At 49.0% G+C, this 14,287-nt stretch overlaps 2 protein-coding genes across 4 annotated transcripts in view; both read right to left on the bottom strand.

Moving 5' to 3' along the window:
• Positions 1–11,889, bottom strand: part of LOC136337602 (ADP-ribosyl cyclase/cyclic ADP-ribose hydrolase 1-like) — a 30,791-nt gene extending 18,902 nt beyond the window's left edge. The window contains exon 1 of one of the 3 annotated variants that reach the window (XM_066279037.1): positions 11,323–11,889. In XM_066279037.1, the coding sequence (XP_066135134.1) occupies positions 11,323–11,594 (272 nt within the window). In that variant the 5' untranslated portion in view covers positions 11,595–11,889. The remainder of the gene's footprint in view (positions 1–11,322) is intronic. The other 2 variants (XM_066279038.1, XM_066279035.1) reach the window with 2 other exon arrangements.
• Positions 1–14,287, bottom strand: part of LOC136337601 (ADP-ribosyl cyclase/cyclic ADP-ribose hydrolase 1-like) — a 135,328-nt gene that overhangs the window by 112,459 nt on the left and 8,582 nt on the right. The window lies entirely within an intron of this gene.

Here is a 14,287-nt window from a genome sequence, read left to right on the forward strand (position 1 = left end):
TTAAAATATTATACTCAGAGTATTAAAATATGAAACCAAGTCCCCCAAATGAGATCACTTGATCGGTTGGATTTTGCTCTACGTCTCAAACATTCCTTTTGGAATTCTACATCTCTATGTCTTGGCCAAGTCCACTATGCCTTGGGTTCATTTCAAATGTCCCTTAAAACCAAGCTTTACTAACTCCTTTAAAACATCCAAACACCAAATAGGAAGATAACTTCTTACCATGTGAATGTATCATGTTTGCTGCGTTCTAGTAGGAAGGGAAAAACTGAGCTTAGCAATTGTTTTTCAAGGGTTAGATTATAGAAGAAATTGGAATTATGTTTATAAATGGCAGTATGTCACCATTTCTCATGGCTGAGTAGTAGTCCATTGTCTATCCGCACCACATATCCAGTCCTCTACTCAGGATGAGGCCGTCGCTGTAAATGGGTACATACACTCCTTTTTTTGTGAATCTCTTTACTTTTTTTAATATCGTGACATTCCCCACTATTTAGAATTTCACCTTGGGGTTATGTGATTTTGTATTCTTTTCTATATTTTTTGTGGTTTTTCCAGTGTTCTACAATGTTTTACTTTTTTTTTTTTTTTTGTATTTTTCTGAAGCTGGAAACGGGGAGAGACAGACAGACTCCCGCATGCGCCCCACCGGGATCCACCCGGCACGCCCACCAGGGGGATGCTCTGCCCACCAGGGGGCGATGCTCTGCCCCTCTGGGGCGTCACTCTGCCGTGACCAGAGCCACTCTAGCGCCTGGGGCAGAGGCCAAGGAGCCATCCCCAGAACCCGGGCCATCTTTGCTCCAATGGAGCCTTGGCTGCAGGGGGGGGGGGAGAGACAGAGAGGAAGGAGGGGGGGTGGAGAAGCAAATGGGCGCTTCTCCTATGTGCCCTGGCCGGGAATCGAACCCGGGTCCCCCGCATGCCAGGCCAACGCACTACCGCTGAGCCAACCAGCCAGGGCCTGTTTTACTTTTACAACGAGAAAAAAAATGTCTTTGAAAGGAAACAGAATGTTATTCTCTTGCTCCATGTGTTCTTCTAATTGATGAACTCAGAGGTCACTTTCTTCATTGACTTCAAAAACAAGGTTCTCATCATCTCCTTGTTCCAGAGTGAACATTTTCCAGTGATATTTTGTTGAAAAAGATAATCCCCAACTCCCCACTCAGATCAACTACATAATGCCATGGATTTTATCACCTTTCTCCTTCCAAACCCTTAGTCTTTGAAACACACAAACATACAAATACGCAAAATCAATTTTTTTAACTTTTTAAAAATATTTTATTTAAAAAATGAAATTTAAAGGGCTGACATTGAACAATAAGAGTACATAGGTTTTGGGCAAACGTTTTTAAATAATCTGAACTGTTGATTGTGTTGTCTGCACACAACCCAAAGTCAAATTATTTGCTCTCACCATATATTTGCTCTTCTTTACTCCAATCCCTTCTACCTCCTTCCTCCAACCCCTTCTCCCCGGTAACCACTTTTATCTATGTCCATGAGTCCCACTTATACATCCCACATATGTGTGAAATCATAGTTCTTAGCTTTTTCTGATTTACTTATTTCACTCAGTATAATGTTCTCAGGTTTCATTCATGTTGTCATAAATGGCGATATGTCATCATTTCTTATGGCTGAGTAGTAGTCCATTGTATATATGCACCACATTTTCCTTATCAAATCCTTTATCGAGGGACACTGGTTGTTTCTACGTCTTGGCCGCTGTGAATAATGCTGCAATGAACATAAATTAATTCTTGATTTCATCTATCCTTCAGTTCCTGTATCTATTCTTTCCACCATCCTTTGTTTAAAGGAAACCTTATCTTGGTAACTTCCTGATATTTCTAAGGCAATAATAAAAATGCCTGATAAATTTTATTTATCGCAAAAATACTCTTAACTAACCCATATTTAACTGAGTCACTGTATAAACTGACACTCCATTCTCTCTGTCTTTTACATAATCAAAAGGCTACTACTATTCTCTATACACCCAAGAACTTTCATCTCTACTAACGTGGCTTTTATTTACCTATTTGTTATGCTTGTTTTTTTATTTATTTATTTTAATTAACATGTACATAAGCAAATTGGATAACTGGAAAAAAGAAAAATCATTTTTGCTAAGCTGAATGTCTTATAAAAATGACCATAAGTGGGTTACTGAATTTGATATTAATAAACTGTGAATGACACGTACAGGTAATTGTAGAAATATTTAGACATATTTTTTGCTTAGATGACTTCTCAGCCTGTCAAATGAGCCCAATGGCTTCCATCTTGAACCCCTTTCCATTCATCCCACCACTATCCCATTTTTAATCACCTTTCCAGAAAAACCCTTTGCAGGTGTCTATGTATTTAGTCTAATTCCCCTCCTCTTATTTTTGTTTCTTGAATGCATTCTGGACAGACTTTCATCACTACCACTCTGCCAGAAATGATCTTGTCAAAGTCATCCATCCATTGGTCAATTTCCAGTCTTCATCTTACTTAACTGCTTGAAATCGCTTGAACAAGCTGATTGCTTTTCCTCCTTCTGAAACAGCTTGGCTTGAATTACTACACTACTGACTTCCACACTCTGTCTCCAGCCAGGCAGACCTCTCCTTAGTACTCTAGAGTCATAGGGCCTAACTTCTTATCCAACATCTCCACTTGGAATGGCAATCAACATTGCAAAACCAATAGAAAGAAAACCAAACCACACATTCATTTCCCAACTTACTTCCCCCAGGTCTAAAGATTTTTTATAAATGACAGTCCATTTTTCTGGCATATCAGCCCCCAAATCACCGAGTCATGATTGTTTCTTCTTTTTGTCTCCCATTCTGTATACAAGCCCTTAAGGGTCTACTTTGAAAATGTATCCAGAATCCATCCACTTGTCATCACCATCCATCACTGTCCACATGACAGCAGCCCCCCTCCGAATTAAAACAAGAACTTCTACAGCACTTCCATGCACCTTTGCTTGACTCGTTTTTAAGAAAATCAAGGAAAATTAAACGTAAGGTGAACGTTGGATAAGACTTAAAAATTTATCCATCTTAATTCTGTGAAGTATGATCACGGTATTCTAGCTATGTTTCTAAGTGTTGTTTTTGTTGTTGTTAGAAATACCAACTGAAACATCTAGAGACACAATGAAATGAAGTCTGAAATGTGTTTCAAAGCACTTTAGGGGAGAAAAAGGGAAGAGAGGTAAAATAAGGATAACACAGCCTGACCAGGCGGTGGCTCAGTGGATAGAGCATCGGACTGGGATGCAGAAGACCCAGGTTCGAGACCCCAAGGTCACCAGCTTGAGCTTGAGCTCATCTGGTTTGAGCAAAGCTCACCAGCTTGGACCCAAGATCTCTGGCTAGAGCAAGGGGTTACTCGGCCTGCTGAAGGCCCACATCAAAGGTGTCACAACGAAAAACTAATGATTGATGCTCCTCATCTCTCTCTCGTCCTGTCTGTCCCTATCTATCCCTCCCTCTGACTCTCTCTGTAAAAAAAAAAAAAAAAAAAAAAAAGGATAGCACAACATTGATTATTATTGAGACAAATGGGGGTTACTTTATTTTCTCAAGTTTTATGTATGTTTGCAAATTTCTATAACAGAAAGTTTTCACCCTACTGGCGATCCCGCTGTTCAGCATCCCCTTTGCACAGCCTCTTGCTTTTGTCCAGAATGCTCTTCCCCCAGCATTTCTAGGTCTTGTTCTCCTTCTGTCTTCAGGTCTTTGCTACAACGTTGCCTTTTAGGGAAGCCCTCCTTATTCTATTTCCCTATTTAAAACTCTAGCGCTGCCAGCACTTCCCGCCATCTGCCCGACTGCGTGTCTTCCCGTTTCCTTTATTGTCTGCCCCTCCCCTACCTAGAATATGAGTTCCATGTGAGCAAGAATTCAGTCTCTTTCGTTCACTGCTAGATCTATAGAATCTAGAAGAGTCTGTGGGACAAAATAGGAGCTCAATAAATACTTACTGAACAAGCATGTTACCAAAATATTTGAAACTTGGAAATAAGGCAAGAAGATGGGCACCATGTCCTTTCAACGTCATATTGGGACATTATTTGACTGGTTTATCCAAGAATTCCTTATCTAGCAGAATGTATCTCTGTGTTCTCTTTTGACTATAAAACTTGACTGGGTCAGACGGTAACTTGGAAGTCTCATTTGTTAGAGATGCAAATACTGTCCAATAAAAGGATATCCCCAAAGGTCATAGTATTTTACTGTCTTGTAGAACAGTAACCATTTTTCTATCTAACCTATACAGATAATTATAATATTCCCTATTAAATGCTTATAGATACTTCAGTGCCTCCAAATGTTCTTTGAACTGAGTTTAGCATTTATTGATTCATAAATCTTTGACATGTTTTGATTTTGTATGTTATGAAGTCATGTTCATAACTTTTTTGTAACTTCTACTTCAACAAGTGAAATCAAATTGTGATGAGCTGTGAAAATGTGGCTGTTATTCTTGACCCTTTGCTATTTGGGGCTATGGTTCTAAACCCCTTGAAATAAGGGTTTTCCCTCCAAAGAGTAAAAGGGGAACCCAAGTTGCCACCAGTGTCCCCTATGATAAAGAACAAAAGTTTTCTCTGGGGAGCACCTCACCACTCCCTTCAGCTATTAATAATGATACTGGAGCAAGGCGTGGGGGTTGGACTTCAGCAGGAAACACCACGGAGCTTTCTAGGAATACCACCTGCTGTAAAATATGAGACCAACAGCACAGAAATAGCATCTCTCCTTCCTTCTTTCCGGTCATCTCTGCCACCTCTCACTTACCCATTTGATGTGCTTGGTCCAGGGCTTTCCAGCTAACCCCTTCTTCCAGAAGATTCTATCTCCAGTTTACATTAGGCCAGATGTCCTGGTAGCACCATAAGCCTAATAGGCCCTGAACTCAGTTAATTTGCATATGCACTTCCTCCACTGTTCCTTCCACAAATAACTCAGCTCTGGGGCCGACTTCCCTCCCATAGCCACCGCAGCACCAAGCCCCACAAGCGGAGCCCTGTTTCACTTGCCCTGTGTTACTTTCACATTCATTCAGGGGCATCTGAGGCTCTCTGGCCTCTGTCTCTGACCCCCAGCATGTGAGGGGGCGCTGAGGGAAGCCTGAAGCTCGCACAACTGAGCATTGAGGATTCCGAGGTGAACCCGAGGCCTGTGACGCTCTGTGACGTTCAGGGTCGACCTGGGAGCAGACGTCGGGCAGGTGGCCATCCAATCACCTCCCAAGAGAAAACGCTGGAATTTTGTCCTGTGCAAGTACGCTCTCGCTCTCTCTGTCTCCCGTGTGCTGAGAAAGTCCAGGCTCTGAACGGGACCCCATGAGGCCCAGCCTTTCCATCTTTCCGAGGTCCCACCACCTTTTAGGAGTTTTGGTCCATGGAGTGGCCCAGTTTTCCCTTCCCACACACATCCCCCCAGGACTAGCATCTTATCTGTCCCCCAGATTTCATTCCACAGGGTAACCTTCACCACTCAGCGCACACCTTAGCTGAGTTCTGTCTTAGAAGGAAGAACGCAGATGCTACCTCTTTCGTGAAGTCCTTCCTGACTCTGGGCCGCCTGCTGACGATGCACTCGGCTGGCACTGGGCTCACAGCTGCTCACGCATCTCCTTGTTTGATCGCCACCTGACTGTCTCTGACACAGGCCTACAGGATCCTGCACAGAGCCAGCAGCACAGGGGCACCCCACCTCCCCACCCCGGGGGCCCGCCTTGTCTCTATCCGGGCCTGTCTGCTCTTAGAAATCACACTGACCCGCAGGTCTTCAGTCCCCCGGCCAGTCCTCCGCACCCCTGCAGCGCCCGGGACAGCAGGCCAGTCCCCACCACCCCTGCAGCACCCTGGACAGCAGGCCAGTCCTCCCCACCACCCCTGCAGCGCCCGGGACAGCAGGCCAGTCCTCCCCACCACCCCTGCAGCGCCCGGGACAGCAGGCCAGTCCTCCGCACCCCTGCAGCGCCCTGGACAGCAGGCCAGTCCTCTGCACCCCTGCAGCGCCCGGGACAGCAGGCCAGTCCTCACCACCACCCCTGCAGCGCCCTGGACAGCAGGCCAGTCCTCCGCACCCCTGCAGCGCCCGGGACAGCAGGCCAGTCCCCTCCACCACCCCTGCAGCGCCCTGGACAGCAGGCCAGTCCTCCCCACCACCCCTGCAGCGCCCTGGACAGCAGGCCAGTCCTCCGCACCCCTGCAGCGCCCTGGACAGCAGGCCAGTCCTCTGCACCCCTGCAGCGCCCGGGACAGCAGGCCAGTCCCCACCACCACCCCTGCAGCGCCCGGGACAGCAGGCCAGTCCTCCCCACCACCCCTGCAGCGCCCTGGACAGCAGGCCAGTCCTCCCCACCACCCCTGCAGCGCCCTGGAGAGCAGGCCAGTCCTCCCCACCACCCCTGCAGCGCCCTGGAGAGCAGGCCAGACCCCCACCACCCCTGCAGCACCCTGGAGAGCAGGCCAGTCCTCCCACCACCCCTGCAGCACCCTGGACAGCAGGCCAGTCCTCCCCACCACCCCTGCAGCGCCCTGGACAGCAGGCCAGTCCCCCCCACCACCCCTGCAGCGCCCGGGACAGCAGGCCAGTCCCCACCACCACCCCTGCAGCGCCCTGGACAGCAGGCCAGTCCTCCCCACCACCCCTGCAGCGCCCGGGACAGCAGGCCAGTCCCCACCACCCCTGCAGCGCCCTGGACAGCAGGCCAGTCCTCCCCACCACCCCTGCAGCGCCCTGGAGAGCAGGCCAGTCCTCCCCACCACCCCTGCAGCGCCCTGGAGAGCAGGCCAGACCCCCACCACCCCTGCAGCGCCCTGGACAGCAGGCCAGTCCTCCCACCACCCCTGCAGCGCCCTGGACAGCAGGCCAGTCCTCCCCACCACCCCTGCAGCGCCCTGGAGAGCAGGCCAGTCCTCCCACCACCCCTGCAGCACCCTGGAGAGCAGGGCCTGTGATCGTCCCTCCCGGAAGCCCCTGCAGCTGGACCCCGCACCAGGCACCCAGTAAGTCTTCCCTGAATGTTTACTGAATGTTCACTTTTTGGTAAATCTTGCACGAATGCATTTTACTGAGTAGAAGTTAACAAAATGTTAAGGCCCTTAAAATGAGAGACACGGGAAATTAAAAATGAAGAACTGACCCCAAGAAGTCTTGTGAGAAACTTTAAAGATGAAAAAGAAACAAGAAGAAACTGTGAAATGAAAATGAAAGAATCAGAAAGACAGTCCACAGAAATGGTCACTAACAGACCAAGTGAGATGGATGAAGACTTCTCTGTATTTTAAGTGTCTCACTATACGTTTGTTTCAACCAGCGTGGTGTGGACTTCAGTTCAATGCACGAGCACCTATGAAGAGACTCAGATGTGACGAGCAATGTGCCAGACAACAAAGGACACAGATACGAACAGAACAGTCCCTGCCCTCCAGGGCCCCAGCATCTTTGGGAGCGCGGATGAGGAGAGCTGTCATAGAAGGGCTTGCTCGTGTCCCTGGACAGGGAGCATCTGTCCCTAGAACACAGATGCCTGGTTTTCTCCAGGCTTCCATGATCCTTGGCGAGAAGACTCACGGAAACAAAGCTCTATCATCTGGGGGCCTCCCTGGAAGCTGATCTTATGCTGGGTGCTGGCTCCCCGTTTCTTCCTGCAGGCTCTGCCTCACTCTTCCAATTCCCCGGGTCCTGACTATTGCCTGGATATCTGACACTCCCCACGGTATCAATGTCCCCTGACATATGCTCAGAGCCATCTTGGCCAGAGGGTTGCTCCTGTGTGTGAACCTTCGGACAGGAGAGCCTGGTATGTTCTGTTCGGGAGTTTTCTGCATTTAATATTCTTGGTTTAACACACAAAGGGCTCCGCTTGATAACTAGAGACAAGTTTCAATGCTAAGAGGCTGGCAGAACTTGAGTTCTGTGGGAGGAAGAGATACTGAGAAAGGAAACCAAGGAAAAGAAACAAGTGTAGCAGATAAAGTCCTACCACCTATGCAGAAACACCAAGAAGTTACTGACAAGAAAGCAACAACAATAATCCAGCAACAACAATAATCCAAGTGCCCCAAACTAAAACTCCTGGGTGTTAGAAGTGATGGCATTGAAATGTTTATTGCGGAGATACAGTAATTATGGCTTTCCTTGTTTCTATTACTCATGATATACTAGCTTGTATATATACCATTCACTTGATTCAACCCAATATTTCTGCTCATACATTCCAGGCATTACTTTAGGTCACCCAGATATATCACTCAAGACAAAGTCCCTAGACTCAAAGAGCTTATATTCCAGGCCACATGCAGTAGATTTTTGTCAGCAAAATTATGAATAGCGCCCTGGCCAGTTAGCTCAGTGGTGGAGCATCGGCCTGGCATGCAGGAGTCCCGGGTTCAATTCCCAGCCAGGGCACACAGGAGAAGCGCCCATCTGCTTCTCCACCCCTCCCCCTCTCCTTCCTCTCTGTCTCTCTCTTCCCTTCCTGCAACCAAGGCTCCATTGGAGCGAAGTTGGCCCGGGCGCTGGGGATGGCTCCATGGCCTCTGCCTCAGGTGCTAGAATGGCTCTGGTTGCAACAGAGCAACACCCCAGATGGGTATGCCAGGTGAATCCCGGTTGGGCGCATGTGAGAGTCTGACTGCCTCCCCGTTTCCAACTTAAGAAAAATACAAAAAAATTATGAATAGTGTCCTCTTTCTTCTCAAAATGTCTCCACAAGGACAATACATTTTATAGTCACCCTACCATAGCAGTGACTGAGTTCAGGCTACAGAGCCAATTTTGAACAATGCACTCAAACTTCCTACTTCAGCCTGCTCACAGGAAAATGGGCTAGCGGCGAGGTGGGCAGCGGGAAGTGGGGTGCAGGGTAGGTCACGGCACCCAGTCCCGGGACTGCAGGGTTTGGGGCGAGATTGTGCAATCTCAAACTCTGCCTGGTATAGTTGTTAAAGATAAATGATGTGGCCCTGGCTGGTTGGCTCAGTGGTAGAGCATCGGCCTGGCGTGCGGAAGTCCCGGGTTCGATTCCCGGCCAGGGTACACAGGAGAGGCGCCCATCTGCTTCTCCACCCATCCCCCTCTCCTTCCTCTCTGTCTCTCTCTTCCCCTCCTGCAGCCCAGCCGAGGCTCCATTGGAGCAAAAGATGGCCCGGGCGCTGAGGATGGCTCCTTGGCCTCTGCCTCAGGCGCTAGAGTGGCTCTGGTTGCGACAGAGCGATGCCCAGGATGGGCAGAGCATCGCCCCCTGGTGGGCGTGCCGGGTGGATCCCGGTCGGGCGCATGTGGGAGTCTGTCTGACTTCCTCCCCGTTTCCAGCTTCAGAAAAAAAAAAAAAAAGTAAATTAAAAAAAAAGATAAATGATGTGATATTTTTAAGTGCCTGGTCTCAGATTAATTACTAACCCACGTTAGAGTGTCTGCATGCATTGTGAGATACCCACATGTTCAAAAAGCACTAACGGAAGAGATCCTCTGTTAATATTTTGTATGTATGTCCATGCACACACATGAAGTTGTGTTTAGTAGTGAGCAAGCCTTCTGGAAAATATTATTTAAAAGCCATGTGGTTACTATGGTGCATCTGCTTGCCATATGGATGTGCTAACCAGATAGGACTGAAAAACAACCACTATTTAAGTGTTAAATGAAGGTGAAAATAAGAAAGATCGCTTTTATCATGAGCAATTTGGATTGGATATCACTTGATTTAACTGGTACTGTCACAACCTGAAGAAACAGCTCGAGTTCTAGTTTCTTTCTTAAGTTTTATAAACAAAACTGAAGGGACCCTGGCAATCTTTGGGCTTGAACAATTTGCGAATGTCTGCATTAGAACCTGCTTGCCGAAAGAGGGACACGGAAGGCCTGAGGAGTTTCGTAAGAAGTTTGTTTACAGATCTGTGAACAGATGGGCTGAGACCCCACTGGCATCAGCAGCAAGAGAATGAAAAGCCTCCTCCTCTACAAGACTGAGAGTGGCTGCATTTCTCGCTGCAGGGGGAAAACTTCTGTTGCCTCTGGGGTTAAACAATGAGGAGGTAGTGACTAATGACCAAGCAGGGGATGTCCAGGTAAGTGTGAGTGGGGGAAGGCTAACAGGCCTGATGCGGGTGGTCAAGCAGAGGAATGCTATCAGTCAAGATTCCTGCAGAAACTGTTAGGGGAACTCCGCTGGCGCCAGGTCACCTAAAGTTCCACGTGGCTAATTGAGAGCCAAACCTGACAGAAACGAACCTTTAGCCCAGGGGAGGCGGGGAGCATAGAGGCGGGAAGCGGGAAATGGGGTGCAGGTGCGGCTCACCGCGCCCAGTCCCCGGACTGCAGGTGTTTAGGCGCGAAATTGTGCAATCTCAAACTCACAGCATAAAATCGCGGCTCTTCCTGCGACCTTCGGCAGCCTAAGAAGCAGCTTTCTCCTTCCCTGCGCGATCTACTTCTGTACAACTGCAAAGATGTGTTCTCAGCTGCAGTCAAGCCCTGGGAATGGCAGTCAAGACAGCGGGTCCCTTGGGGTAGTGGGGGTGGGGTGGGGGTCGGAGATGAGTAGCCAGCAGGGAGGGTGCAGGAGGAACCATCTGTTAAGATCCCACAGCCTCCTGTGGATGGTGTTCCCAGGGTTTGGACAGATTCATCAAGCTGATTCCCGCTACCGTGTTAGTTACAGCTCAATTGTTACAGTTATTGCTTTGTTTTGTCTGGTTAATGAGTTTTCTGGCCACATTCATTTCACGACGCGCAGGAGGAGTCGGGTGCTGTTTTCTGTTAGAGAGTGAAACTCCGTGCAGAGGTCTGGCTCTGATGCCATCCCTCCACCTCAAGCTCCGCAAATCACTTCAGCTGGTGTCCTCTGTAACCGTGGGGCACTTTCAGTCAGAAACGGTGAACGGAAACCCAGTGCAAAGTAGAAATCTCCACCAAACCCCACCCCACCTCACCTCTGCTCTCGACCGCTGAGGGTCTGGTTCCCGCAGCGGGGCCGTGAGCGCCCAGGGCGGCTGCAAGTCGGGAGGCGCCTTGCCCAAGGACTGCAGTCCCGGCCAAGTGGTCCCCGCGGACAGCGGTCCGCGCGCTCTCCTCCGCTCGCTCCGGGGCACCGATGCCCGTCGCGCGAAACTGCGAGTCGAGTACTCGGACCGCCGTGCTGCCCGGCGGCTCTCAGCTGTCCCGAAACAGGACCTGCTTTGTTACGGCAATCCGGACAGCTCCCCGCCGCGCCCTGCCCGCCGAGCCCACCGCGCGCTGTACCCACCGGGTCGTGCAGAGCAGCGAGTCCTCACCACCCACTCACCTCAGTTCCGGGCGCAAGACTTGAGTGTAGGTGTAGCACCGTCCCAGGACGATCTCGGAAAAATGGGGTGTAGACCCCATGCCCTTCCACTCCTTGTGCTTGGGCGCCTGGGGCCACAGGACTCGGACCACCACTGCGGTGACCACCAGCACGACACCAAGAATGGTGATGCCAAGACAGACCTTGTTTTTCGTGGAGAGGCTGAGTTTGCCGCAGCGTTCGACCCCGGGCACGGGGCTGAATCCATGGCTGTGGTTGGGCATGGCGTCCATGCAGGGTAGGGCCCCACGAAGTCCGAGGAGAGGCTAGACTGGAGGCTGGGCTGGAAGGGTGGAGAGCGCTGCCCCTTTCTGAAAAGGTGCCTCCCTCTTGTTATCTTTCACTTGCCTTTTGCCTTTTCTCAGCTTCTTTTCCCACCCCCACGTCGTCCTCAGAGCTCTCCCGCTGGCTGCAACAGTCAAGATTGAAAGCACTTAAGAAGAGTTTAACGAAAGAGGGGTAGCAGCTACCCTGATCTTATCCTTCAGATGGCTGAATAACATACTGTGTCTTCTTTTACTTTACTCATTTTACCGGCGGGGGGGGGGGGGGGGGGGTAGGCGGTGGAACAGGAAGCATCAACTCTCATATGTGCCCTGACCAAGCAAGCCTGTGGTTTCCAACCCATGAATTCAGCGTTCCTGGTCCACGCTATCCACTGCGGCAGTGGTTGGTTCCAAACCCTTGACTATGTGTACATATGAACACACAGGGAGCAACTATGAGTTGATGCTTCTGGTTTCTTCCCTTTCTCTTCTTCCCCTCCATTCCCTTCCCCTCCCTTCTCTACCCCTCCCCACTCCTCCCCTCCCTTCCCCTCTCTAAAAATCAATGAATAAAATCTAAAAACAAAGAAAGAGGAAACCATTCCACACTGTGTGTTCTTGCACCTGTCAATTGGTACCCTTAATCAGCCTTGGACTTTACACTTTAGCAGTACTTCTCCCTGGAAAAGAGGAAGGCTGGCCGCCCACCCCTGTACCTGTGCACAAGCAATCCTTTCTCCTGCAGAGCAAAGCTCTACCTCTGCTCTGTGCACTGACAAGTTCCTGCTCAGCCCCTGTAAAGGCTCTGCCTGAGCCTTACCCCTTCTGGCAAGTGCCATGCTGGTAAAGCTCTAGATTCAAACTGAGTTCCATCTCTCAGTGCTGGGTGAGGCCGGGTATGTTACCTGACCTCCCTGTGCTTCAGATGTAAGTGGGGCCAATGGCAGTACCCACATCATGGGTGATTATGAGGACGGAGTTCATGTTTACAGCATGTTTAGTGTAGTGCCTGGCACACAGAAAGCACTCAGTAAATGTCCGCTCTTCCTGCCTGCTCTGTGAGCACATGGACAGGATGCCATTCGCCTTCCGTGGGTTGTGCCTAGAAAAGGGTCTGGCGTGTGGGGTGCACTCATGAACCATTTAAGACCAGACAGAAAAACAACCCCTTTAAAAAGTATTTGCTTTTGATAATAAATATAATAAATACACATGGAGTAAAAGTCAAATAGAACAAAATGAACCTGTGAAACATTCTTCTTTCTCCTGCCTGGACACTCTCTTCCCATGTTAATGAACAGGCAGCCTTCTATGCATGAACACAGAGATAAGGCTTCATTGTTTCACTACATTTATGGCACATGGCTCTCTCTGTTGTGCACCTGGTCTATCTCAATTCGTGATGTGTTTAGAATTTATGGTTCCACCTAAATCCTGGCCCACAGAACCTCCCTTGTATGTGCCATGGATTATTTAACGAGACCCATATCGATGACAGCTCGGTTTCCAACCCTTTGTTAGAACATTAAATACTGGAATAAATATTCTGTGTCCACTTGGTTTTCTACATGTCCACATTCATACACTCCTCAAAGTAGACTTTCTGAGTCAAAGGGCATGACCATTTACATTTTGTATGGTGTGGCCAATCAAAGAGGTCGCACCAGTTCCTACTCGCACCAACAGACTTACACTTTCAGATTTGTTTTGTCTTAATTTCTGGGTATGAACCAGCAGTGACTTGGGAGCACTTCAGCTTTTAGTCTCTCTTTCTGTTCAGAGTAACAAAGACTTGGGAAAATACATTTTCAGAGAACCGTGTCACCCTTTGCCTGGCAAAGTCACATGGGTGGTGAACCCTCTCATTGTCTGCTATTTTCTGCAAGTAAAGTGTTCAGCTACAAATGCCGAGTCCTCGTAAGCCCTTGGGGAGAGAGATTGCACATGCACAGAGACGTCGTCACCTCCCTGCACTCACCCTGACCGGGCCATGATTTGGGGAAAGTTACACTTTTTCAGTTTTCTTCTCTTCAATCAAATGGATACAGTAGAATGCTTCCTCAACAGGTTCAAGTGGGGACTAATTGGGATAATATTCACACCTAGGACAGGTTGGACACTTGACTTGAAGTAATATTGTTATATGGAGCTATTTGCACATAGTTAAAATACACTGAGGCTCTAAAAATGACATTCTGATATTCACTCATTCGATACATATTAAGGACCAGCGCTTGGCAGGCGCCATGCAGCTTGCTGGGGACACAGGAGCAGACTGGCCTGGACGAAACCAGTGTAGGGCAGTTAGGTCAGGTAGACCAGAGTGGGCTCTGCTGCTCGTGCAAGGAACCAAACTCCTCTGAACGACAAGTTTCTCTTCTGTAGAGCGGGCTGAAAAATTTCACCAGTATGGGGACAGCTGTGTACAGGGAGGGTATCAAATATGTCCCAGTAAGTTACAGGAAGTCTTAGCAAAGATGGTGACACTAGATCAGGCTGCTGACAGGCAAGCAAGGATTTCGAAAACTGGGGAAAGACACTTAAGCAGAACAGGAAGAAAAATTGCAGTGTGGGTGCTGGGACATCTGAACACCAGAGAAGTCATTTTCCGGCCACGCAGCCAGGGAGCAGAAGTGCTGGCTCTGGAATGACATTTCCTC

Source organism: Saccopteryx bilineata, chromosome 5 (assembly GCF_036850765.1).
Source record: "Saccopteryx bilineata isolate mSacBil1 chromosome 5, mSacBil1_pri_phased_curated, whole genome shotgun sequence".
NCBI lineage: Eukaryota > Metazoa > Chordata > Mammalia > Chiroptera > Emballonuridae > Saccopteryx > Saccopteryx bilineata.